This window comes from Camelus bactrianus, chromosome 6 (genome assembly GCF_048773025.1).
Source record: "Camelus bactrianus isolate YW-2024 breed Bactrian camel chromosome 6, ASM4877302v1, whole genome shotgun sequence".
NCBI classification, from domain to species: Eukaryota; Metazoa; Chordata; class Mammalia; order Artiodactyla; family Camelidae; genus Camelus; species Camelus bactrianus.
In genome coordinates this window covers 8,515,753-8,541,026 of record NC_133544.1, presented here as the reverse complement: position 1 = coordinate 8,541,026, position 25,274 = coordinate 8,515,753, and the positions used below count along the sequence as shown (strand labels likewise).

The 25,274-nt window shown below is 50.7% G+C and overlaps 1 protein-coding gene across 1 annotated transcript; it reads left to right on the top strand.

Annotated features, from left to right (window-relative positions):
• The first annotated feature begins 19,033 nt into the window (after nt 1–19,033).
• Nucleotides 19,034–21,645, top strand: TCL1B (TCL1 family AKT coactivator B). The gene is made up of 3 exons (XM_010968870.2): nt 19,034–19,144; nt 21,226–21,426; nt 21,592–21,645. The coding sequence occupies exons 1-3, from the start codon at nt 19,034–19,036 to the stop codon at nt 21,643–21,645; spliced, it is 366 nt and encodes a 121-aa protein (XP_010967172.2).
• The last annotated feature ends 3,629 nt before the right edge of the window (nt 21,646–25,274 follow it).

Sequence of the window (25,274 nt, the reverse complement as noted above, 5' to 3'; positions counted from 1 at the left end):
TGGTTAAACAAATGTTTCCTTTTGTTTTCTGTTTGTGTGTGTGTGTTGGGGGGTAATTAGGGTTTTTTTTTTTTTGATGGAGGTACTGGGGGTTGAACCCAGGACCACGTGAATGCAAAGCAGGCGCTCTGCCCCTGAGCTTCACCCTCCCTCCTGCTTCAGGTTCCTTTTCTCTCTGGAGCACATTCAGATTGGATGTTGGACTGGCCTGATCCTCTAATCACCTCTTTCCTCTTATTTTCCAACGTTTGGTCTTTTCATTCTACTTTCCTCACCTCCTGGTAGAGGATTCTTTCGTCCTGGTTATCCTACCCGTATATTTGTAGTGTAAGAGTTCTTCCTTGTTCCCTTGTTTCTAGCATGCCGTTTCTGTTTCATGTGTGGGTGAGAGAACGTTCCCCAAGCCGGCAAATGCCTCTGATTCCCCCAGGCAGCAGGGGTTAGAATTCCCGGCGTAGCATTTTCTGGCTCCTCTGAAAAGCTCCCGCAGGCAGGTGCTCACAGAGGCACAGGTGCGTGTGTGCACACAGGCACACACACGCATGCACGCACACACAGACACGCACACACACCCTGCAACCAGGGCTCACCTCTCAGAGCCGCCCTGACCAAGCTTTCCTAGGCATGTTAGAATGAACATCAGCTTTAGAGCAGTGTAATGGAAAGTGGCACTTTTAGATAAAAATAGAACGCATCTACTTCTGCCCGTGCACCTGGTGGGCAGGCTCACAGCCTCAATCTGTCCAGCTTCCCACGTTTTTCATTTTTGGTGCCAAAAAGATAGTTCCTCTACTCCAGGCCTCCAGTCTCAGGTCTGCTAGCATGGAAGGCCCTTCTCAGCTCCATTCACATCATTCCTATCACCCCAGAGCCGGAGAAAACTGGTCCTTCCACCCCTTGGTCTCTCCTCGCTCTGAGCCTCCTGCCTCCAGGAGACACACCTACTCACCTGTCAGATGGGATTGGTGCCCTGGGTCTGACTGTCCCGGCACCAATGCCAGTGGTCAGCCCAGCTCCCCTGGGGACACGAGGTGGCAGAGGGGGGACACGGCAGCTCCTGGTACCCGCAGGTGCTGCCCTCTCTTCCTCCGGCCCCCGGCTGCTTCATGCCTGAACTACACAGAGAGCGGGGAGCAGCTCTCTGGGAGGTAAGAGTCATCCTCCTCCTGGGTCCCCCAAAGGAAGACCCCCAGCCAAGGTTTGGAGATGGGAGGAGGTCAGCCCTGCCTCTGGGCCCTGCCGGCCAGACGGGCAGCGCAGGGTTGGAGGAAAGCGTAGAAACAAGAAACAGCACTTGCTAAAATGAGCCTGCTGCTGGTTTAGGTAGGTGTCTCCAGATAATTCAAAGACTTACAGACTGGAAAGGGGGCCTGAGGACCTTACAGCAGATGCAGGCAAAGCGGGCGGAAGACTAGACAGCAGCTGACCGGTCTGCAACCTGTCTCCTTGGTTTCCCCTCCACTCTCCTGCCTCCCTCCTCCACGCCTCCGTCCCTCCCTGAAGGTCCGCTGAGCGGCCCAGCTGGGAGGCCCTGGGTTTACCCAGGAGCGCCTTATCTGCTGACATTTCAAAATCCTCCAGCTCTAGCCTGCTCATTTGGTACCTGGTGTTGCGCAGCCCTGAATCCTTCTACTTGCAAATGTTAGGTAGTTAGACAAGTGGGGGCACCAGGCAGATAAGGTGGAGGAGAGGGAGGATGGTCTGGAAGATGGCGATGTGCCCGCCTCCAGCATAAAGGGGCTTTGCTTCCTCTAAATGACTGCCAGCAAGAAACCAGTGAAACCCGACAGCCACAGCTGCGCTGTAGTGACACGGACCAAACCACACATGACCCAGTGCTCATTGTGATGTAATTAGCATTGCAGTTGAGGCACCCCCGGCCATGGGAGTTTCTGTGTGCATCACACGTGAGGACTTGTGCAAGAGGGGCCGGACATGACTAAGCACTCCAGGGGCAAGAGCCGTCAATCAGAGACCACCTCTAAGCGAGGGCGTAAGAGGTCAGGCAAACAAAGACCCTTGCTACCCGCCCTCGGGTCAGCCAGCCTGCTCTTCTTGGAGGTGTCCGTTCCCTTTGCTAAATAAAACCTTTAACATCTTTTGCTACACAACGCTTCCATCTCCCGTTTGAATTCTCCTCTTTCGGATAAGACAAGAACTGGGGTCTTTTCCCTTCCCCTTTTTGGGTAACTCAAAGAAAACAGCCATCACTGGAGGCCCCACCCGAAGGCAGCCATCCTGTACATTCGGCAACGTTTCATTTTGTTTCCTTTCAGCTGCCCCTTCCTCCGGTTGTTCTAAACCCAGAAGAACTCATACTGCACATACTTTTAAACATCTCTTGTTCTGTTTTTTTTGTTGTTGCTGTTGTTTTGTTTTGATGTCACAGCCTAAGCTGCACTTCTCTGCCTCATTAAGATGCTTTGTGACATCATTTTTAACACATCCAGAAAATCCTTAGCGATGGGCGGATGTAAGTCACTTAACTGTCCCACATCTAAAGGCTCATGTTTCGCCCAGCTCTTCCCTTGAATTTGCTGAAAGCAAATGTGCCAGAGTAAGGCAGCTCCTTGACTGCGTCTGTTCCCCCCTGCACGCCGGGGAGAAATCCTGAGCCCCTCACCAGCCGTGACAGTTTCCCACGGGCACCGTAACAAGTGACACGTACTGCTGCCTTCAGACAACACACATTTATTTTCTCAGGTCTGGATGTCAGAGGTGGAAGATGGATTTCAACAGGCCTGACCCAGGGCAGGGCCGTCTGGCCTCTGGTGGTTTTAAGGGAAAGTCCACTTCCTGCCCTTTTCCAGCTTCTAGAGCCGTTTTCTGTGGCTTCTGGCCCCTCCTCCGTCTTCAAGGCCAGCAGCACAGCATCTTCAACTCTCCCCCTGCCTGCATCTCACATCGCCTTTCCTTTTCCGTAGTCAGGTCTCTCTCCCATAAGGACACAGATGATTGCATTTAGGGCCCACCTGGGTGAGTCAGGACACGTCATCTCAAGGTCCCTAACTTAGTCACATCTGCAAGGTTCATTTTGCTGTGAGGCAAAGGCGAGGCTCACAAGTCCTGGGGACTAGGTCCTGGATCTCCTTGGGGGTATCATTCAGCCACCCACACCGTCCCTGGGTTCCTATCTGGAACCATAAGGCTGGCGAGTGTGACCTCAGCCAGCAGCTCTCAGCCTCTCTCGACCCTGTCCCCTGTGTTTGTTGCCGGGACGGCTGTCCCCTTGCTGAATGGCCCACCAGACTGCAGGCTGCTTAAGGGCAAAGCCAAGGACCTGACCTGGTCTCCCTTCACCTTCAGATCCTAGAACAGAGTTTGTACCTCATGTGTAGATGCCATGATGTTAGTTAAATAAATAAATGAACATAGAATTCGTAAAGGTGACCAATGTAGAAGATAAATCAGACCATGAATATGGTTCCAGAATTTTAAGTGTAAAAGCCAGCTGGCCCCTAGCCAGGCTGACAGTGGCTGAAAAATGCGAGTGGAAGCCACTGGTACCCATGAGGGCTGACCGACTGGGTTGGGGCCACAACTGGACAAGCTGTTCCACGCCCGTACCTGAAGCCAGCACAGCACAGGTGACTAGTGGGAGCTTCTGAAGCTCCTCCAGCCCCTGCACCACCCTTCTGATTTGTTCCCCTTGCAAATCTCATGCTCAAGGTTTCCCCGGCCAGGCTAACCACGAACTGCACAGGAAAAGAAATTCTGGAAAATGTGTTTCCAGCTGAGCTCAGTTGACGCAGCCTGAATCCACACAAAGCCACAGTCATGCTGGGTTTCAGGCTGGAGAAAGGAGCAGCCTCAGGGCTCGGCTGTTCCTCCAGGTCCTGCTAAGAGAAGTCCCAGTGCCTGCAGCTTCTGTCTGTTTCTTGTCTGGGGCTTCACTGCGGTTGAAACAGATCGTTATCTCGCACTTGTTTAGAGTCACTTTATTCTTACTTGCAAAACAAATACTTTTACACAAGAAAAATGCCTTTAGCCACTTTCTGGAGGCTCCTATGTCACAGGTTGAGTTGATTAGAGCTGAACTTGGTGTGTTAATGATCACCAAGAAGGTGGGGGTAGGATCAACCGCTTAGGATAAATAATAGTTTTCCTCTTAAAGCGAACAAACGTGTCTGTTCTATCGCAAACTGTCTAACAAATGTGGTTTCTACAACAAACGTTCTAGTCTCAGGTGATACGTCAGCAGTCCTTGGGGCTGTGACAGCAAGCCCTTCGGTATTCCTGGAAAGCTCTTTGTCCCTCTCGACAGATCAACTGGGAAACGCAAGTCTATGATGACAAGATACAGAGGACGTGTGTATTCACTTAGCTCTTAGGCTCCCGGCGATGTTGGCTTTCCTTTTCTAACAAGACGTAAGGCCAGCACAGGGAGGTCACTCAGCCACCTGTGCCACTCATGGCCCATCCTTTCCAAGTTCCTAATGATGCTCCCAATGAAGTCTGTATCATTTCCAGCCAAGAATGAGTTATAGCAGATGGGGCACCTAATTTTCTCTTTCCATTCTACTTGCTTTATTCTCACAAGCTTGTGGGCTCCACCTGCCCATCCTCTAGGCAAACGCCCATCTGACTCTCATTATGGCCACATAACAAGAAAGACAGCCGCAATAAAACTCACGGTATAGAAGAATATTTACCCTCCGTGGAGCATCTACTAAGTTCTTTTATCTCATAGGCATTACCTCTAATTCTTAGAGCAGTGTCATTTTTCTCCTTATAGAAATGACAAATTGGAGATCAGATTGCTTCAGGATTTGGCCAGCAGTGACTTGGCAGTTAGGCGTCAGATTTGGAATTAAAACCCAAGTCTGCTTGTCTCCCAAAACATCCCCAGCCCCGCCATGCTCCCTCGACATCTTTCCAGTTGGAGACGGAGAAAGACTCTCCCTTGACCCGGGTGAGCAGCGTGAGGAGGGGCTTAGTGAAATGCACCTTTACTGAGGAGGTAACTGACCGCCAGAGAGGGTTGCCAGGTCCACGATCACACAGTCAGGTGGCATCCGAGCAGCCCTGGCTCCTGCTCCAGTGCTCTTTCTACTTCCTTCCCGCCCATCTTCATTCTCTCTGTCTGTTCCCCTTCCAACTGCACATCTGAAATCAGACATGGGCGGATCTGAGCATGTGTGCGCAGCCCAGGGAGGGGAGGGTGGGGGCGGTGGCAGGTTTTGCGTCTTGTGGTTTAATTCCCCGCCATGTTCTTTCTGGACTTTATGTGCATCTTAAGTGGAGAGCAATTTGGAGCCGTACCAGTTCCTTATGAGGCCGTGCTATTCTGGGGAGGTGACCTGGGGCATTTTTAAAGACACAGCAGGTCTAGAATTTTTCAGAAGAAATCAGTTGAAAAGAAAAAAAATTGAATCAGAACATCCGCCCGCATTTGAGCTGAGCCACAAACAAGCTTTTGACCAAATTCAGAAATAGGCTAACTCGGCAGAGACCTCTGGCCTGGAGACTGAACGTGAGTCTCTGGGCGCCTGGCCCGGCCTTGCAGAAATCAGGCAGCTGCCGGGAGCAAGCAGCCACCGTGCATCGGACAGGAGTACTTTCAGCTGCAGGTAACAGAAAACCTGGCCCATGTGTCTGAAACAAGGACGTATTTTTATCGCTGAATAGAAGTTTCTGGCACAGGTTCATTGGGTTCAGGCACTGCGCTGACGTCTCTATGATACACTTTCCCTTTTCTTGGTCTCTGGAGGTTGGCTGTCCCAGCTGTGTGCCGTGTGCAAGCACAGACGGAGGGAGCAGGTGGGAAAATGGGGTCTCCACCAGTCCTCTGGCTCTCCTTCCTCCCAGCATCCTCAGGCTGGCTACTCTCATGGTAGTGAAATGACTCCACAGCATCAGGCCTCACACTCACCCTCCTCTTAAACTGTTGGCTCTGTTGATGCTTCTTTCTGATGTGTATTAGAAGTTTTTTCCCAAGCTGGATTACTCTGTTTCCCAAACATACAACTCTGCTACTTATTGGTTGTATAAGTTAGCTATTGCTGCATAACGAGCCACTCCAAAATGCAGTGGCCTAAAACAACTATCATTCATTTTTGCTCCCAAGTCTTCAGGCCAGCTGTATGGTTCTGCCAGTTGGGGCCAGGCTTGGCTGACCTTCACTGGGCTTGCTCATATGTCCAGGGTCAGTTGGCAGGTTGACCTGGGGGGCTGGCTGGTCTGGAATGGTCTGGATGAGATGAACTGGTTCTCCTGCTACGTGCTTCTCACATTTCTCCAATAGGTTAGCTGGACCATATTTCCATGGTGATGGCAGGGCTGCAAGGGTTAGCAAGCCCAGTCATGGAAGAGGGCAGAGTCATGCACTGGCTTTCAAGTCTCTGCTTACATCATAGCCCACTGGCCAAGGCAGGTCACATGGCCAAAACTCAAAATGGGATTGGAAGGGGACTGCAGAGTTACAAGTGAAGAGCGGATGCAGGGAGGCCATTCTTTGAAATCATTAATGCAGTCTACCATATTGGCTGGATGACTTTGGCAGGTTAACTCAACCTCTCTGTGTTTCAGTTTCCTCATCTGTCAAATGGGGATAATGATAGTACCTGGTAGAATTGGGACCATCAGTGACTTGTTACATATAAAGTGCCTGCCTCTCTGTCTTCTCTCTGGGCTGACTGACAGAGGATGGTGGGTGATGAAGACAATCATGGACCAGCAGTTCAGAATCCTGGTTCTAGGTGCATCTCTGCCATTGACTCTCTGCTCTACTCAACATTAGGGGGCTCAGTTTCCTAATCTGTACAAGATTGTCAGTACCTTCTCACCTCACCTCTGACTGTCTCTGTTCTATTGTTAGTTAGGGCAACGCATTACCTACCTGGCACCAACACAAGCCATTAGCAGAGGACCTATGGGGCCATATCAGGCCTTGCCCTTGGGCCCCATGCAGTGCCCTTGGCCACATCCCAGGATGTGGTACTCCATCTTTGGATTAATACTATTTGTAGCCCCTTCCTTGCGTCACTCCGAACTCCTGCTTCTGTTATAACATCTCCTTCTCTCTCTGACCCTCCTGCCTCCCTCCCCTAAGGACTCTTGCGATGACATTGGACTCACTTAGATAATCCAGGATAATCTTCGCATCTCAATTTCCTTCACTTAATTACATCTGCAACATCTCTTTTAACATATAGATGAACATATTCATGGGTTCCAGGGATTAGGACGTGTAAACCTGGGTCTAGATGAAAATGACAAATGCTAAAAAGGATCCCTTATGTTTACGTGGCATGGTTCGTGGCCTGCCAAGGGTTTTCACATAGTGTTTAGCACAGAAACCACGTCTAGAAGGCAGCATCACACCCTCCCATCCGGACACAGCAGGGGATCTCCCCATATTTGGAGCTTCCTGTGTGCATCTCAACTCTAATCTGGAGGGAAAGAGAACAGACTCCTAAGCGGAAGCAACACACTGCTCCAGAAAGCCCCACCCCAGGCCCCATCTGTGTGGGCAAAGCACACGCCTTTCCCTCCAGGTCGCCCCCTAACGGCGAAGGGGGAGTAATGTCACTACCGCCTGTGGCGATGGGTAGATGCAGTTCAGCTCTGCAGGTTCCTCACTGGGGACCCTCATGCAGGAGACCAGCAGGATGCAGGGAAACAGAGCTGCACCCTACGGGCACCTCTTATCACAGACGAGACACCTCACAGCTGGGGGGGCTGGGCCCCAGGCTTCTGTGCTTCACCAGTATTGTCTCTTTTAATCTCAGAGCAACTCTGCAAGGAAAGCAATACTACTATCCCTGTTGTTTAGACAAGGAGATTGAGTTGGACTGAGGCTCAGAGAGGTTGAGTGACCACCCAAGGCCACACAGCTAGGGAATGGCAGGATCGGAATCCGAGTCTGTTCTGCTTTCATTAGCCCCACGCTCTCTCCCTCTGATCCAAACAACCACTCCTTCTGTTTGGTCAGTGCTCTGAGAGTTCTCCAAAGAAGTAATCTCTTTAAAGCTCCGGCCCAGACGGGGGAGTGACTTGGCCGAGGTCCACTGTGAATCAGAAGCTGGCCTCTGGACTCACACCGTGATGTTCTGTCCCACTGTCCATCGGCATCAGTCACCCCCCGACCAGCGAGATACCCACTGTGTGCCCGGCCTGTGTGCCAGGCAGTCCCGGCGGGGAGCAGCGACCACGGCTACGCCCAAGCACTTGCCCAGGACGTCCGGGTGCAGCACCCCCGTGCGATGCTGGGAGGCTTGGCGTGGCTGGACCAGGGTCAGTCCACGTGGGCAAGTGTGTCGCCTCCTGAAACCTGCTTTCTTCAGCTGCTAAGTGGGCAATCCCACTTCTCCTTGGGTTTGGTGACAATATAACGAGTCGTTGGATGGTTATAAAACATTCAGTCCAGGGCCTGGTGTATAAATGGGAAGTATTATGTTATTGCACAACATGACATGGCCACGTGATCTGTAATAATATGTATATAATATTACTGGCTTGATTATGAGTCACACTCAGCATCTCATTTATGACCTGGCTCATAACTGATGCTGGGTCCACACTGGGGGATATGTGCTGAACAAGACAGGGACTGGTTTTCGGGTTTACAGGGGAGAAAAGTGCGGAAAGTCTGGGGAGCGGGCCCCAGATCAGCCAGCCAGGAAGTGCAGAGCTGGGATTTGGCCCCGGGGCTACGTGTCCCCTGCTGTCTGTGTGTCATGGGCCCATTTTGGGGGCCCACAGGCAGAAGCACACCTGTCTGCTCCCTTGTTGTCTGAGCCCCGCCCTGCTGCTTCCACGGCCCCAGAACTAGGGGCGGGACTGGAGGGCAGGGAGGGGAGAGAGATTGCCTGAGGCCTGCACAGCCCACAGCCCCCTCTGCTCCTGCTGCACCTGCCCACCCTCTGGGGGCTCCAGGCTGGGTCTGGGGTGAGGGCCCCGCTCACGCTCAGGAGCCGTGGGTCACCTGGGTGATTGCCCTGCTGAGTCGTGTGCTCAGGCTGAGGCCAACCATCTCCTCTCCTGCCACCAGGGCTCACCTAGAACCTTCAGCCTCACTCCCAAGGCCAGAGACCCCTTGGGGAGCTCAGGTCCCTCCTCTCGTCAACCCGTTCATTTGGACAGTTGTATAATCTGCCTCCTGTTGTGAATGATTCTATCCCACCCATAATGCTTCTGCTATGAAACTGCTGTGAAGACAGATCATTACAGTGGTGAATGAATGAGTGAGTGAAGCACGGATCACGTCCCAAATAACCTACACATCGTGTTGCCTTCACCCTGTGTTCTCCGGGTTAGAAGCCAGTCAAAGGACATGCACACTCAAAGGAAGGGGACTCTGCTACAGCGTGAACATCGGGGTGGCGTCACTGGGCACCACGTTAGAAGCTGCCTACCACGCCGTCCAGTCTGTATTTCAGCTGTGCTGTGATATTCGCGACCCCCTGACCCCTGCCATTCTGCCTTTGCACATGCTGTTCCCCTGCCTGGATCCCACCCCGTCCACCTTGGCTCACCTCAGGCCCCTGTCAGTGACACTGTCTCCCTTGGGCTCTTGCCAGCAGCACCCAAGTCTGTGTGGCTTTCTTCCATTATAATGCTTATCACCCTGCATTGGAATTTTTCTATTTATTTGTCAAGTTCCGGCCCCCACTACCCCATCACTGACAGCGCCTAATGTAGAATCCACACAGGACCTGGATGTCGGGTAAACACTTGCTGGGTGAGTGAATGAATTTACGAGGCCTCAGATTGGAGCTCAGGACCCCGGCTCCCAGGTTTGGGCTGTCCTGCCCCGGGGCTGGCTGCTGGGTCCTCTCTCCCAGGGACCCTGCGTCATCCCTGCATCTCTGGAACTAGGCCAGTGTCTGTCTGATCTCCCCTGACTTTGAAATCACTTTCCCCGTGTGGTTCTCAGGTGCACTTTCCTGGAATCTCTCTCACTGTTCTCAGCCTCCCTCCTCTCCCTCCCTGCCTTGTAACTCGGCAGCCCAGCCAAAAACTGGAAGCTCATTATTAAACCAGGAGCTGCCTTATACTATCCCCGAGACTCCAGATGGAAGACAGGAGCTTCTATCCAACCGAGGACTGACACAGTAAAGCCTCCTTGAGCTGTTAGCTGTCAAGGAGAAGAATCCAGGTTCTCATCTGCATGAGTAATCGTCTCCCGTGTTTCCAGAGACACTGGATTTACATCCCAGACCCCGGCACACGGGGCCAGGAACAGCTGCTCTTCAAGAAACTAGTCATGTACTTTTTTTCTCCCTCCTTCCTCCTTCTCCTTCTTGGAGTTGATCAGAAGAGAAGTTGGGGAGGTAAGTGGGGAGGGGAGAGAGGGGCTCGGAAACGCCCAGAATGAGAGAAGTGCGGCCGGGAAGTTTCCAGAGCAGAGACGGAGACTGGGCCAGCGGCCTGGGAGGAGACCGGGAAGGCTGGCAAAGCACGTACTGGTCAGCTGCCCATCCTCTCTCTCCACCACACCTACCTCAGTCCACCAGCACATCCTGCCAGCTTGACTTCCAAAGGTGTCCGAACCCCGCCCTCCTTTCTAGTCCAGACCCCGCACCAGTCCAGACTCACCGGGACTTCTGCACCCACCTCCCAAGCGGCCTCTGGGTTCATGCCCCACCCAGCAGCCAGACTGAGTGTCTTAGTCCACAGCCAACTCATGCTTCTCAGTTACTTACAGCCTTTGGAATAAAACCTTGACCTGTGGGACCCTGTATGACCTGCCACCCATCCCCTCCTAATCTCAACCTTCCTCGTCCTCAAATATCTCAGGCTGGTCCTGCCCTTGGCACCTGCACCTCATCCATCCACCAGGTCACAGAGCTCGCTGCTTCTCCACAGCACATCCCTGCTCAAATGCCCTCTGCAGAGAGCACCTCCTGGACCGCGTGGTCTGCCGTGGAGCCCCCTCCACCACAACCCAGGCCAACACCATGCTTTACTTTCCCCAGGACACTTACCACCATCCAGAGTGGTTATCAGCTGCCTTTTGTGTAGTACCTGCCACCTGCACCAGAATGGACACTGGTGGGAGCAGGAGAGACATGTCCATCTCACCCACCGCTGGACCTGCAGCTCCCAGGGCCATGCCCAGCACAAAGCCGGAGCCCCGTAAACCTTTGTTGAGTGAATTCATGGAAGCCAGGTGATAGAAGCCCTAGTGAGGAGACCAAAGGGGTGAATTTGGCACCAAAGCAGAAGGGTGACCACCACTGTCTGAGAATAGCCGACATACAGGGATTCGATAACAATAATATAACAATTGTTACCACTGTGTTCTGGGTTGTGTCTGAGGCTCTGAGATTGTCCGAAACACTTTTATCCACCAAGGCTGGTTACAAATCACTGCGACAGGGAGGATCAGCAGAGGAAGCTGCTGCCTCGGCCACTGGAAGGCAGATGGAGTCCCACGTGGCGCTGGAGAACACAGGACCCTGAGCAAGCGGGGACAAGCAAGAGGGGACAAGCAAGAGGGGACAAGAGGAAAGCAATGATCAACAAGACAACACAGGAAAACTCCTGAACGTCCACATCTTGCGTGGTGCACGTGCTCGGTAATCTCCTGCCTTTGCCATGTTTCCTACGCCGTGGGCCGTAATGCAAAACATGTTTCACAGAGCTTCAAGCCTACGCAGAATAAGGGGTGCGATTTATATTTTAGAAAGCGATAAAGACGGACCTTATGGGCAGTGGAGAAAGCGCTAACACTCCGGGACCTTGTGTGTCAGGAAACTTGAAGAGAATCAACATCCAGAAGAAAACCCAAGTGCAGCAAAATGCAATCCGAATGGAGGCCTTTGAGTTTTAGTCCAAACAGCTCAGCTGCAGAGCTTTGTAACCCGGAAGGTCGCACAGATATCTCAGAGCGGAGACAACTTTTTGCACCGGATAAACGGAGGTCCAGGTAATGCTTCCTAGTCTCTCATTACTACGATCAGTTCTTCTCCTAAAAGAAAATACCTGTTTCTGATTTATTTCCCTTCTCAAAGCAGCGTGGGCAGTGGAGTTTCCAATACCAGGTTTCCACACCACCACTGGTCAAGAATGAGCCGGGCCACATGTCCATGTGTCACCTCCAATCCTCATGCACTGAGGAAACCGAGGCTCAAAGAGGTCAAGCAGTGTGGTCATCGTCCCAAAGCTCATAAGTTTCAGGACCCACATCCAAGCCTGGGTGTCTTTGTCCAAAAGATGTGCTCTTTATGTCCACTCTTCACGGCTTCTCTGCAGCAGCTTTAATTCCACCTACCGTTTTCAAACTTCTTATGTCAAAACGTGAGAGTCACTAGGGTCAAGATGTGGAACCAAAGGAGAAGCTGGGGAGTTACAAGGCGGGAGGGTAGGCAGCGTGAAATGATGCAGATATGCCGGGGCGGTGTCTGCTGGTGATGTCTGCCCATCGTCCGTGACCTCTAGGAGGGTGGCCCCTTGGGACCTTCAAGAGAGCACTTTCAGTAGAGGGTGCAGTGTCGTGTCGGGTAAGGGGATTGGCAGAAACAAGATGATAAGGATTCCGTAAGAGCTGTGAAGCTTGAGAGATGGTGCTTCTGGCCTCTTCTGAGACACCTGGCTTTTTAGGGAAAGCTGGAGAGCTGGCACGGTACCCAAGGTAGTGACCAACACCTAAAGCTCTTACTGTGTGCCAGGCACTGTCCTAAAGACTCAGCACACATTTCATCCTCACAACTGCACGGTGGGCTGTATTCCCACTCTCCACGTTTGCCAGTCAACTTGCTGCCATTTACATGCCTGGCTAGTAAATATCAGAGCTGGGATTTGAAACCAGATAATCTGGCTCCAGAAGGTGTTTCTAACCCATCCACTCTGCTGACTTTCAACCAAGGAACATAGGCTTGTTTTAAAGGATGGGAGGGACCTTGTGATATTTGTACAAACACAGGGGAGGGAGAAATGGCTTAATCCCTTCCTGAAAGCCAGGTTGAATCAGCCGCCATCCCTGGCACCTGCGATCTCCGAGCAACCATGACTGTAGCCGTGCACACCCAGCAGTCCCTCCTTCACCCTTGTGCAACGAGGTCCTCTCCGTTTCATCCCCAGGACATCTCCTGGACAAGCTGGAGTCTACAGGACCCGAGTTTAAATAAAATGATTCCCTGTATTATGATGAAGTAGCTTGGAGCTGGACCTTGATGCCCTTCATGGATTTTAGAAGCAGCTGGTGTTTGGTAATGTAACTCATGAGGTTTGCTAAGTTCTGGGGAATGTATACCCAGCTAGTGAATTCAAGCCTGGTTGCTATCAATCGATGGATTGAGTTTGCAGAGTGTCCACTGTGCTCCTGTGGTGTCGTGGAAGACTTTGGAAGCGTTTGGACTTTGGAAGCGTTTGGACTTTGGAATGAGACACATAGGGGCTTGGATTCCAGCTCCTCCACTCACCAGCTCCGTGATCTTGACCAAGTGATGCTCACTTTCGGAGCCTCGGTTCTTCATCTCTAGAATGAGGAGGAGAAACCACACAGCGCAGTTCCCACAGGGAGCTCACGACAGGGTGGCCTCCCTTCCCTCATCCCAGCCTCTGGGCAGATGCTTGCTCTTCGCAAAGACCCAGTTTCTTCATTGTAAGAAGGCCACCACTGGGCTTCAGGGAATGACCCACTTAACAGCCAATTGCTTCCTTCTGGGTCATTCTGATGGATTAAATGAGGAACCATTTAAAACCACAGCCCAAAGAGCCAGAGGGAGAGGCTGCAGAGGGATGAGGCAGGTGGAGGCCAATGCACGCTTGTGGAAGATTTGTGCCAAAGTCAGGAAAAGCTCCGGGCGCACCAGGGCAGCTTCCGCGGCCAATCAGGTGGCACGACCCACCTTGGCAGCGACGCTGACCTAACTAGGCCAGCCGCAAAGCGGACCTTCATATAAAGCACAATAATTACAGAGAGCCGGGGGCCGTCTGTGCCGCGTGCGGCTTCATCCATCCTGACCCTTCAGATCTCTCTTCTTTCACTGCGAACTCAGTACCCAGGGCCTCTGCTGTGCTGTGAACACTCTCTCTGAGCATTTTCTATGAGGTGTTGGCAGAAAGAGAATAAATTCTATTCCAGCACACCTCTGGGTTCATGTTGGATTTGACTGGAGCTGTATTGAACCAGGAAATAATTCGACTAAAGAATATTTCAGCCCAACAAGTATTTGCTGGGTCCTTCCTATGTCTCCGGGCACTGTATTTGATGCTAGAACAGAGATGAATACGAAATGGTATCTGACCCTCCGTTAACAAATTACCATTGACTGAGGGAGGACTTACCACATGCCAGAGGATTTGCAAATATTACTCCTTATGACAACCAGATAAAGTTGCTACCTCAGTCGTGATACAAGTGACGAGAAGGAAGCTCAAAGCGGTTAAGTTATGTGCTCAAGATCACCCAACTAGTAAGGGCTGGAACTAAGCTTTAGATCCAGGGATGTTTGACAGCAAACCCCACATACTTTCAAATACTCCAGGGTACCTTTGGGTCAGGGAGCCAGGGTTGAGTGGAGGCAAAGATATCAAGCCTTAAACACCCTCCAGACACCACAAAGCCACATGCTGGAAGTCAAGGAAAGGGAGTCGGATGTGGTAACAGAAGTCAGAACAGGAAGGTGGGAGGCATTCGTTCTGGAGTTCCTGCCGCAGGCTGGATGCTATGTGCCCCTGGTTTCCCAACTCAACAGTAGATGGAAAATATTATTATTGTGTCTAAAGGAATGGACCCCCTCAACACCCTCTTGCTCCATTTTTTTTTGATTAAAGTATTTTTATTTATTTATTTATAATGTGTTAGTTTCTAGGGACAGCATAGTGATTCAGTTATATATATTCCTTTCACATTCTTTTTAATTATAAGTTATTAGAAGATATTATTTCATTATAAGTTATATGGTACACAGTTTAAAAGGACTAGCAATGTGTAACTAGAGTCACAGAAGGAGAGGAGAAAGAGAATGAGAGAATAATTGAAGATATAATGGCTGCGAATTTCCCAAAATGTCAGAAAAATTATTAGAGTTAAGTGAATTTTTGGATGTAGGGACAATATACAAAAATCAGTCACTTTTGGCTATACCAGCAACAAACAAATATAACACAGAGTTTAAAGCAACATCACTTAAAATAGCATCAATCAAACACTAAAGAACAAGCTTAATGAACCAGAGAAAACTTAAAGACAACTGAAGATATGGAGGGAGGGACACGCACTGTTCTGACCCTGAAAGGCTCAGTGTGGTAGAGATGTTAGTTCTCTTCAAACAGACCTATAGATACAACACAATCCAAGTCAGAATCCTAGCAGACTTTCTGGAGGAGAGGGGTGGTAATTAATAAACTGATTCCAAAATTTGTACGGAATGGCAAGGGTTAGAGAATAGAGAAATTTATTATAAGGAATTGGCTTACATGGCTGTGGAGGTTGGCAAGTCCAGTATCTGCAGGGTGGGCTGGCAGCCCAGAGACCTAGAGAACCGAAGGTGCACAACCTGGAGAGTCAGGAGAGCCAGTGATGCAGATGAAGCCCAAAGGCGGTCTATTGGAGAATTCCTTCTTGCCCGGGAAGGCCAGTCTTTTTGTTCTATTCAGGCCTTCAACTGATTGGATGAGGCCCACCCACATTATGGAGAGCAATCTGTTATACTCAGAGTTCTCTGATTTAAATATTACTCCCATTCCCCAAACACCCTTTAGGCTGACACAAAATTAACTGTCACAATAGCCAGGCAATCTAGAAGAAGAATAAAGCTAGGAGATTTATACTACAAGATAGCCATACCTATTTTAAAGATATAGTAATTAACAATGTGCTATTGACATAAGGATTAAAAAAAAACCCAGAATAATGAAAGAGAAAAGAAAGTCCAGAAACAGACCCATTCATATATGTTCCAGGTTTATGACAGAAGTGATAATACAGTACAGGAGAGAAAGGATACTCTTTTTAATAAACAGTATTAAGTTAACTTGATAGCAACATGGAAAAAATAATCTAGAGCTCTTCTTCACATCAGACACAAAATAAATCATATCTAAATATAAAAAGTAAAATGATAAAACCTTTAGAGGAAAACAGAGTACATCTTCAATCCCTTGGAATAGACAAAACTTCCCTAAATCCTCATTCGTTACTTCTGTGGCTGGGTTGACTTTTATCATTCTGCCAATTTATTCTGTTGGTTGTTTGAAATGAGCAGATCTGGAACTTGGATGTTCTTGCCTGCAATATTACCTGAACCATTTCCATCCAGTCCATTTCTAGTGAGTCAATGATTACTGCGTCACTCTTTTGTTTTATCATTAGTTCAGGCATTTATTAAGTGTGTACTTACACCATGCCCTTTCCCAAGCATCGTCACCACTGCTGACCAATGTGATCAAAATCGACTGGCATCCACCCACCCACATAGCACTACCAACTTCTTTTCCTTCGTCTTATGAGCCTGCATCCTCAGCACTGTATAATCCTCATTATTCTCCGATCTCCAAGCACACCCTGAGCGTCCCCTCTCCAAGTCTTTATTCATGCTTCTTCCCCTGTGGAACAGCCCCATGTGTGCCATGCAGTTTCCAGGCTCTCTGTCTCCAGTGTTCTGCCTGCCTTGGCTAGTTTGGGCTCAGTAAGTGGGAGGAGATGAGCAAAATGTGCAGAGAACTTGGTGACCCTCACCCAGCCTTCCAAGTCCTGCTCACACCCCTTTGCTTGTGGTCTAGAATCATTCCCCTAGGCTGAATGCCCTGCACCAGGACACCGGGACTTGAGGCTTGTGAAGGGCGCCCTCTGCTGGAGGAGAATAGCACTGGGCCCAGGCGTCATTACCTGTAATTACACTGTCAATAACAGGCTGTGCCCAGAATCCTGGAGAACTCACAGTGCTTCCTAAAGATTTTGGTAACACCCACCCCGGAGAGTGAATCCTTCGAGCTGCAGGTACCAGAGATGGACAGCTTGGCTAGGAGGCATTGGTGTATCTCAGACATGATATAGACAAAGGCTGAAGGACAAGGGTCCAAACTTCTGTTCATATCACCTGCCAGCTCCAGGCTTCCTTCAGTGCAGGGGTGGAGCACGTGGTAGGAAGAGGGTGGTGCATGAAGTCTTCTGTTCATTTTCAGGGGCTACAGTATCTGATTTTTTTTTTTTTTCGCTCGTGGGAGCCTCTTCTACTTACCTTCTGAGCACCTACTCACGGGTAAGTGTTCTTAGCCTCCACCTCGGCTCCACCATCATTTCATCAGCAGCCACTGTGGATCTCCCTCCTCCTGGTTCTGCCTCTTCCACGTAGTGAGCCAGACTTGGCCAAGGCAGGCAACAAATGACGTGGGCATTAGAGCCAAGAACGGCTGGGTTCACACTCTTTCTCTGCCACCTGCATTATTCAGGTTACTAAACTGCTTGAGCCTCAGTTTCTTCATCTGTGAAATGGGGATGACAGTCTCTAGCTCATAGAGTTGGTGGGAGACTTAAATGAAATAATATGTAGAATGTCTGATTTGGCAACATAGGTGCCCTGCACGCATTAATCAGTTCTGCCCTCACCCCACTTACAGCCACTTACCTGCTCATCAGAGAGTGAGGTTGAGAATATCCATACATATTTGTGATATGGAGTGATGGAGATACTAGTTGCATTAGTGTTACAAAGGTAGGACTGATGGATTCTGCTCCAGGAGGGGACTAGGCTGGAAGTATAACTATCAGCTGGCATCTTTCGTGTACTCACTATGCCAGGCACCACTCTTTACACACAGTCTTATTTCATCCTCACGGTAACCCGGTGGGGTTGGTACTTGTAGCAGACAGGCTCCGGGGAGCCCACATGATCCCTGACTCCTGGTATCCGCACACTTGTATAATCAATCCCGCCACCTTTGAGTGTGGGCAAGACCTGCTCCTAACCACCAGAAAACTGTAACAGACGTGTGCGATTCCATGTAGGTGGTCATATTACTCAAGATTGTAACGCCTCTTGTCTCCTAGGGCCACTCCAATCCCTCACCAGATGGGGAAACACCAGGCAAGGAGGCAGGATTGCTGTGAAAAGAGGCTCAGGCCTCTAGAGAAGCTGCCCAGCGAAGTCCTCACAGGCGGGTGTCCTACCTGCTGCTCACGTCAGTCTTCCCAAAGGAGCAGCATCATCTCAATACTCATTCTCATATGAACCAGAAGAATCACACTTGCGGTTTCCAAAAGGAAGAAGACCCTATTCATGTTGCATTCAGAGGAAGCCCACATGGGTCTGCCTCTTGTTGCTGCGGCAAAGCAGAGTTAATAAGATGGCCAGGCCAAGCGGGTACTCTGGACCCTGTGGGCAGGCCAGATGGCCACATGCCCTTCCTCCCATGGCCTTGCTTTCCTCTCACTATATGTGGTTTCCATTGCAAATGCCCCTGGGGCCGCTGGCTCATTCTCTAAGGAGAGAGAGCCTGATTTGTTCAGCACGTTCCTTGGCCAGACACCTCCAGGGGCGAGAGTCCACTGAGCCTACAGTCCCAAGGGTCCCCAAATGGAGTCCTGTTGAAGGAATGGCCACAGGAGTGGAGGGACACCAGGGCAGTCCATGCCAGCTCAGAATCCCTGGCTCAGAGGTTTGCTCGAGGACTGGCATAAGCAGAGTGTGCTGGGAACAGGCTACAGAGGAATCATTGGAGGGGAGATGGGCGTTGATCTTAGGGAGCTACCCTCCCCCTGCGCAGAGCCCTCGGGTGGCCCTGTACCTGGGTTGCCGCCTATCCGGCCCCTGAAGCTCCTGACCCCAGTCCCTGGCCTTCCAGATGGGCGGGCCCATTAACTCTGACCCCTGGTCTTTGGCCCCGCCCCTACCTGCCACCTGAAGCAGGCGGCTGCCCCCTTCTCCCTCCCCCCGCCCTCTCCTCTGGTTCCGCCCCTTATTTCCCTCCCCGCATCGTCACACCTGGACACACTGGCCCGGCTCATCCCTGTAGGGTTCACCGGCCCTCCCCTCAGGATCGCTGGCCCCGCCCGGCGCAGGAGCCAATCCACTTAAGGAGGCTGAGCACCTGGGAGGCCCCACCAGTGCCTTTTGAGGCCGCCGCGGGGCGCAGCCTTGCAATGGCAGAAGCTTCTCCGCCCGTTGGGTCTCCTCCACGCTGCCTGTGGTACCGGAGGCCTGGCATCTACGAGGATGACAAGGGGAGGACCTGGGTGATGGCGGTCTTGCATGTCAGTCCCTCCCACCGAGCTTGGGGCAGGGGCTTCCCCGGCAGCACAGTGAGTCATGGGCATGGCATAAAGGGAGGCAGGGTGGTGCAGGGACCCCAACCCTTGGGGGCCCAGCACATTCTGCAGCAGGGCCCGGGAGCGAGGGAAGAGGATGCAATTCTCCTTCGCTAGGAAACTTGGCCTTTGGGAGTTTGAATATGCTGACCTTGGCCCCAGAACCTCCTGCCCTGAGGGTCCACAGGCATGAGTTTATCTACAAGAGATAAGGTGCTCCTGCGTGCAGAAGTGAGATAGAAGCCCCTAGTTCATGCTGAAAAGGCTTCACAGATGGAGTGACTAGCCAGCTGGGCTCTGTAGGATGAGTAGGAGTTCTCCAGGACTGGAAAGGAGACAGGTGCAAGCAAAAGCATTGCAATCTAGAGGCAGCAGGTGGGCCAACAGTGTAACATTCACGTTGGCTTCAGGTTCCTGATCTGCAAAATGGGAATTATATATGTCTGCAACAAGTGAGTTACAGACACGGCTTGCCCTCTGAGTCGCCTAGGTGAGCGTTTGAGAGGTAACACATTCCAGATTCCACCCCCACCTTGGAAATTGATTCAGGAGGCTTGGGTGGAGTTTAAGACCCGTTAGGTTTTTAAAGCTCTGCAGGTGATAAGGATAATCACTCAGGGTGGAAACAGCTGGCCTAGAACGGGCGTTTGGCTCACAGCGCATCTTTGAGGGATGAAATATAAACACTTCAGTGTAATACGGTAAACACTTATCCAGGTATTAAATAAACAATTTATTGTCATTTTAAACAATATAACCCAATTTCCTAGCAATCTTCAAACAGGTTATCGAGAAAATTTTTGGAGAACACTGAAAGCCTCTTCCGTACCTCCACCAAATAAGCATGCAGAAAACTCGGGATGAAATATTTTCATAAGTTTTTAAAAAGCATAAGGAGTGTTCAGTGGGAGAAGAATGGATTCTTCAAATTAGCCATGGGTGGGGGAGGCGCGCCTGAAAGGTGAGCATGGTTTTCACAATTTAAAATGATTGTTTCTTAATAGAGCTGTGTTTTCACATGTGATCTTGGGGTGGGAAGTAGCTTGTTGAGCGAGATCCAATGCCAAGGATCAGCAAACGGTCTGTAAAGTGTCTGACAGTAAACATTTTCAGCTTTGCAGACCTTAAAGACTCCGTAGCAGCTACCCAGCTCCGCGCTTGCAGGGCAAAAGCAGCTAGGGACAGTACATAAAGGAAGAAGCGTTTGCTTCTTTGCAATAAAACTGTATTTACAGAAGCAAGGGCCGGGCCAGACTGGGTCCACATTTCGCTGAGCCTGACCTACAGCCAGAATCCAAAAGGGAAGAGATTTTGCCACATAATTTAAAAATATCCTTCTTACAAAAACAGCCCATCAAAAAGTTAGGACAGCAAACTGAGAAAAATGACTTGCAACAGGTATAACTAATAAAAGGCTTGATTCTTAACCCGGGAGAACATGCATCGCCAAGAAGACGAACACCCTGATAGAAAACTCGGTAAAGAACTTTCCATTTTGCTGCGCCACCCTGGAGCTTTGGTTAACGTTCTCTCATCCTATACCTTTCTGGATTGGCTGAATTTTATTTTAACTGTTCACAACAAGTATTGATGGCCATGATCAAAAGAACAATACATTTTTTAAGGGGTAAAAATCCATCAGTCCCATACTCTGAGGTCTATGGTTATCTTATTTTCAAAAAGGGAATTTTAAAAACTATAGAACTGGCCAAGGCAGAGGGCCAAGAGAGTAATCAGTGTAAGCTCAGAATTGCTGACAGGCTGTAAACAGAGACTAAGTTTCCAGGGTGGTGTGGGGTGCGGTCAGTGGGAGGATTGTACCAGGGGGGCCCTAGAGTGAACTGATCATCTGGGGTCCAGGCAAATCCCCCAAGTGATGGTGCCAAGGCTCTGGATATGGGATTCTAAAAGCATCGTTCCTCTGACCTGGACAGCCTGCCAGCTGGGCCAGGGGATCCAGGACCACGGCTGGCACACAGCTCAGCTGTCGGGGGAATCTCGCCTCTGATGTGCCCCCTCCTCTCCAGTTCCTTCAGCGTGAAGCCGGCATCACAGTCCACATGTTGCAGATGGCGGTGCACCCTCAGATGCTTAGGTCCCAGACCCGTGCGTTCATGTCCGGGTTGCCCCTCAAATGGGAGCTCTACCCTGGGCGGAAGTACCAAGGAACAGATTCCAGACTCTGGGACATAGTGGACCATGGCCAGGCAAGTGCGCAGTGGCCCCAGGTGAGGGGGATGGGTGTCAAGTAGCGACTGCACATGTGCAAAGTGGGGCAAGGGATGGGAGGATACCTTCTCTGGGACCCTGAAATCCACAAACCCAGGTTCCCATCTGCTTCGGTCAGAGAAAACCACTTCCCAGGGGATCTGATCACCTTCCCCTTTCTGCAGATCAACTCCACGGAGCGGCTGTTCCTAACATATTCATCGACAGGGGACGACTGAGGATGGGGAGCTGCTGGCGGGGCTGGTATGTCAGGCCTGGGGCCTCTCACTGCAGAAAGCAGACAGGGAGCAAGGACGCTGCTCCTTTTTCCTGGAAGGCAGTGCTGGTCACCTTCCCTCATGCTATTCCCTGAGTTTTCTCACATAGACACCCCTTTACTCCCCCTCCTAACCTCCTTGGATGTGATTGTCACAATGGACAGACCCCTCTAATGCATTCACAAAGCACCGAATAATGTTTATCATTTAATTCTCAAAAGAATTCTGTGCAGTGTACATGTTCGTGTCCCGTGTGACGATGAGAAAACAGGCTCTGAGAGCTGGGATGATTTTCCTGAGGCTGCAGAGCCTGGAATTAGCCGCGATCAAGCTCCAGGCAGTTTCAATCCCGAGGGCCAACCTGGCACTGGGGCACCACAAGTCCAGTCAATGGCAGTGGCCTTCAAGGTCCCTGCATCGACCCACGGAGCCTCCTCCCTGACACTGGTAGTAACTTGAGCTGCACTGAAGCCTGGGACCCTCCTACTTGCTTCCTGCTCAGACTGGGCACCTGCCTGGTCCCTCTGAGGTTCCCTGACCATCACCTTTTGTCTTCCCCCAGGTCCCGCTGGCCCCGTGATCTTCAGCGAGGATCTTTGTACACCTGCTCTTTGGTTCACACACCTAGTGTGGCCTCCTTGGGGGGCAGCTGGGCCCTTGCCCACTTTGCATTTACCGTTTTCCTCATCAGGGTGACCTGCCTGGGTGAAGCCCATCCCCTGGCTGTGAGCCGGGGCTTCTCTTTCCGCTTCGTGTCTTTCAGGCTGATCTGCCAGGTGCCACTCCCCACCCTCTCCCCTCCACCACCAGACCCCATGCCCAGCCAGACCCCTGAGTCCCCACCACTGCCTGCGATTGGAAACTTGCCTTCGGCCCCACTCTGCCTCAGGCAGCGAGTGGCTCAGAGGGTGCTGAGTCTGGACTTGCAACTCAGATGCCCTGTGGATGTCAGTTCTGCTGACCCTTTGGCCTGGAGTAGATCAAGTGCTGGGCAGGTTGCTCAGTCCTGAGCCTCAGTTAGCCTTTTCTGCATGAGGGGGGCGCGGAGGGAGGGATCTGGCCTGTGGTACCCCTGCCTGATCAGTCCATTAGCTCATGGAAGTGATGCTGGTCTGTGAGGGTGACCTCCCAGGACCGGTTCATTAAACTTCATTGCTCATTGTCAACTTTGTGCTGAGTTGAAGCGTATCTTCAACCGGTGCCTACTGTAGAAAAGCAATGGCTGGCACTTGGGGAAAATTGTCATGGTCCCTTTAGTGTTTGTGCCCCCCGGGAAAGAAGTTGTGATTGGCCTGTTTCAGCAGTGGGCCGGCTGTGAAAGGTAAGGAAATGGAGGCGAGTGTGGGCTCTTTGCAAAGCTGTGCGGTGGAAAAGCAAAAATTGTGGCAGCTGCTGGAGGAGACGCCACAGGAAGTGCGAGCTCTCACAGGTGGTGATGCACCCGATGTCTTTGCAGGAGCTGGCAGGAGCGCAGGGGAGATGGGAGGGCAGAGGGACCAGTCCTCGGGCGGGGAGGGGTGAGGCATAGTCCAAGGGGCTGACCGGGTCTTGCCCTTGGAGCCGAGGGAGGAGGAGGACCGCGTGGATGCAGGGCGGGGCGACAGTTGCACGGCAGCGGCAAGAAGAGAAGAGGGGATTTGCTCCCTCCCACCAGTCACAGGAAGAGATCATCAACGGATTAAAGTCCCAACCTTAAATATGAATCCGCAAAATTACTGAAGAAAGCAAAAGGAAATATGTTCACAATCTGGGGTAGGAGAAACAAAAAGCAGAAAGCAAAGACAGTATAAGACAGACAATTAACTTTTTCAAGTTCATCTGGTCTGTTTGACAAGAAGCTAACAAAGCACCGGTGAAGCTATCAGGACCAGGAACAAAGCACTGAGATTCAGAACAGGTAGAAAACTCCTAGAGATCCCTGAGAAAAGTGAAGTGGGCGAATGCCAGGAACTCACCATTTATAGCAGACATCCAAACGTTAGGAAGTGCAGATTTTAGAATTCAGACCTTTGTATCCTTGGTTTTGGCAGAAGTTGGGATTGTTGTGGGAGTGGGTCAGGGTAGCCACTCTGGAGGTCTGGAGGACAATTCAGAAGCATTTATCAAAATTTAAAGTGGCACAAAGAGCCATGCCTAGAGTGTTTACTAAGAGTAGGGTTTCCAGGCTCCGTGCTGTGGACATTTGGGGCCAGATAATTCTTCATCACGAAAGGCTGCCCTGTGCACTGTAGGGTGTTTGGCAGTATCCCTGGTTTCTGCCCATGAAGTCCTGGGAGCAGCCCCTTGCCCACCCCCCTGAAGATGTGATTATTAAATGCCCCCCCCCAAGGGGGCAAAATTTCCTCCAGTTGAGAACCACTGCCCTAGAAAAACATTTGCATGCATTATGACAATATACCGTAACAAAGGTTATGCGAATGTAGATCTCTCTCTCAAAATACCTTACTGTAGATTTAATGCCTTTTCCGTCTTAACTAAGCATTTGTCAGGTGCCGTGGCCCTAACTTTTGTAGTTTGAGGTACAGCAGCAAAACTAGCAGGGATTTCTTTTTCCTTCCTCACAATTTCACGGATAGAAGATTCATTCTCACCGTAGACCTTAATGGTACGTGACTTTTACTTTCCTTATTGAGAACTTTCACCTTTTTACTTCAGTGAAGCACTTTATGGCTATGCTTTGGCAGATTCAAATGGCCAGCATCACTACTCTTGTGCTTTGAGGCCATTATTAATAAAAGAAGGGTCACTTAACACAATCACTGCAAAACCGCAACAATTGATCTGGTAACCGAGATGAGACAGCCACTAAGTGACAAAATGGCTCAGATGCGCTGGACAGAGGGATGATTCATCGTCCCACGCAGGACTGCATGAGATTTCATTAAAGCTACTCAGAACAGCCCGCAATTTAAAATTTCTGAATTGTTTATTTCTGGAATTTTCCGTTTAATATGTTTGGACCCCAGCTGACTGCCGGTAACTGCAACCATGGATAGCGAAGCCTCAGATGAGGGGGAGTTCCCATGGCTGTGTACATTTAAAGAGTACTGTGAATGAAAAATACTGCAGCCATATCAATACACAAAGGATGCTGTGGTCATCAAGTCATCAGCTGCTACTGCCGCCCCCGGCAGTGAGCAGAGGGAACTCAGGATGGAGACGGGCAGGCAGCCCAGCCTCTGCAGCCACCCCCGGGGGTGCCCCCTGAGGGAACTCAGGATGGGAAAGAACGAGACACTGGCCCTAGATGGCCAGGTGCACATCAAAGGAATAATTTCAGTGAGCCCAGACCTTTGCACCTTCTCATCCATAGAAAATCACTAAATTCCTTAACTTGAGATATCTGGCTTTCTATAATTAACAGTAATATTTTAATGTTCCCACTACCTGGTCTTTGTTGCAAAAACTCCTCTATATCCTGGCTTTTCCCTTGCCTGGGCAGAGCAGTCTCTCAGAGCGATCTGAGAGGCTGCCTCCTGGACTCGAGTCCTCAGAAAGTCCATCGAATAAAACCTAACTCTCAACTTGTAGGTTGTGCATTTTATTTCAGTCGACAATACTGAAAACTGGAATTAATGAAATTCAGGATA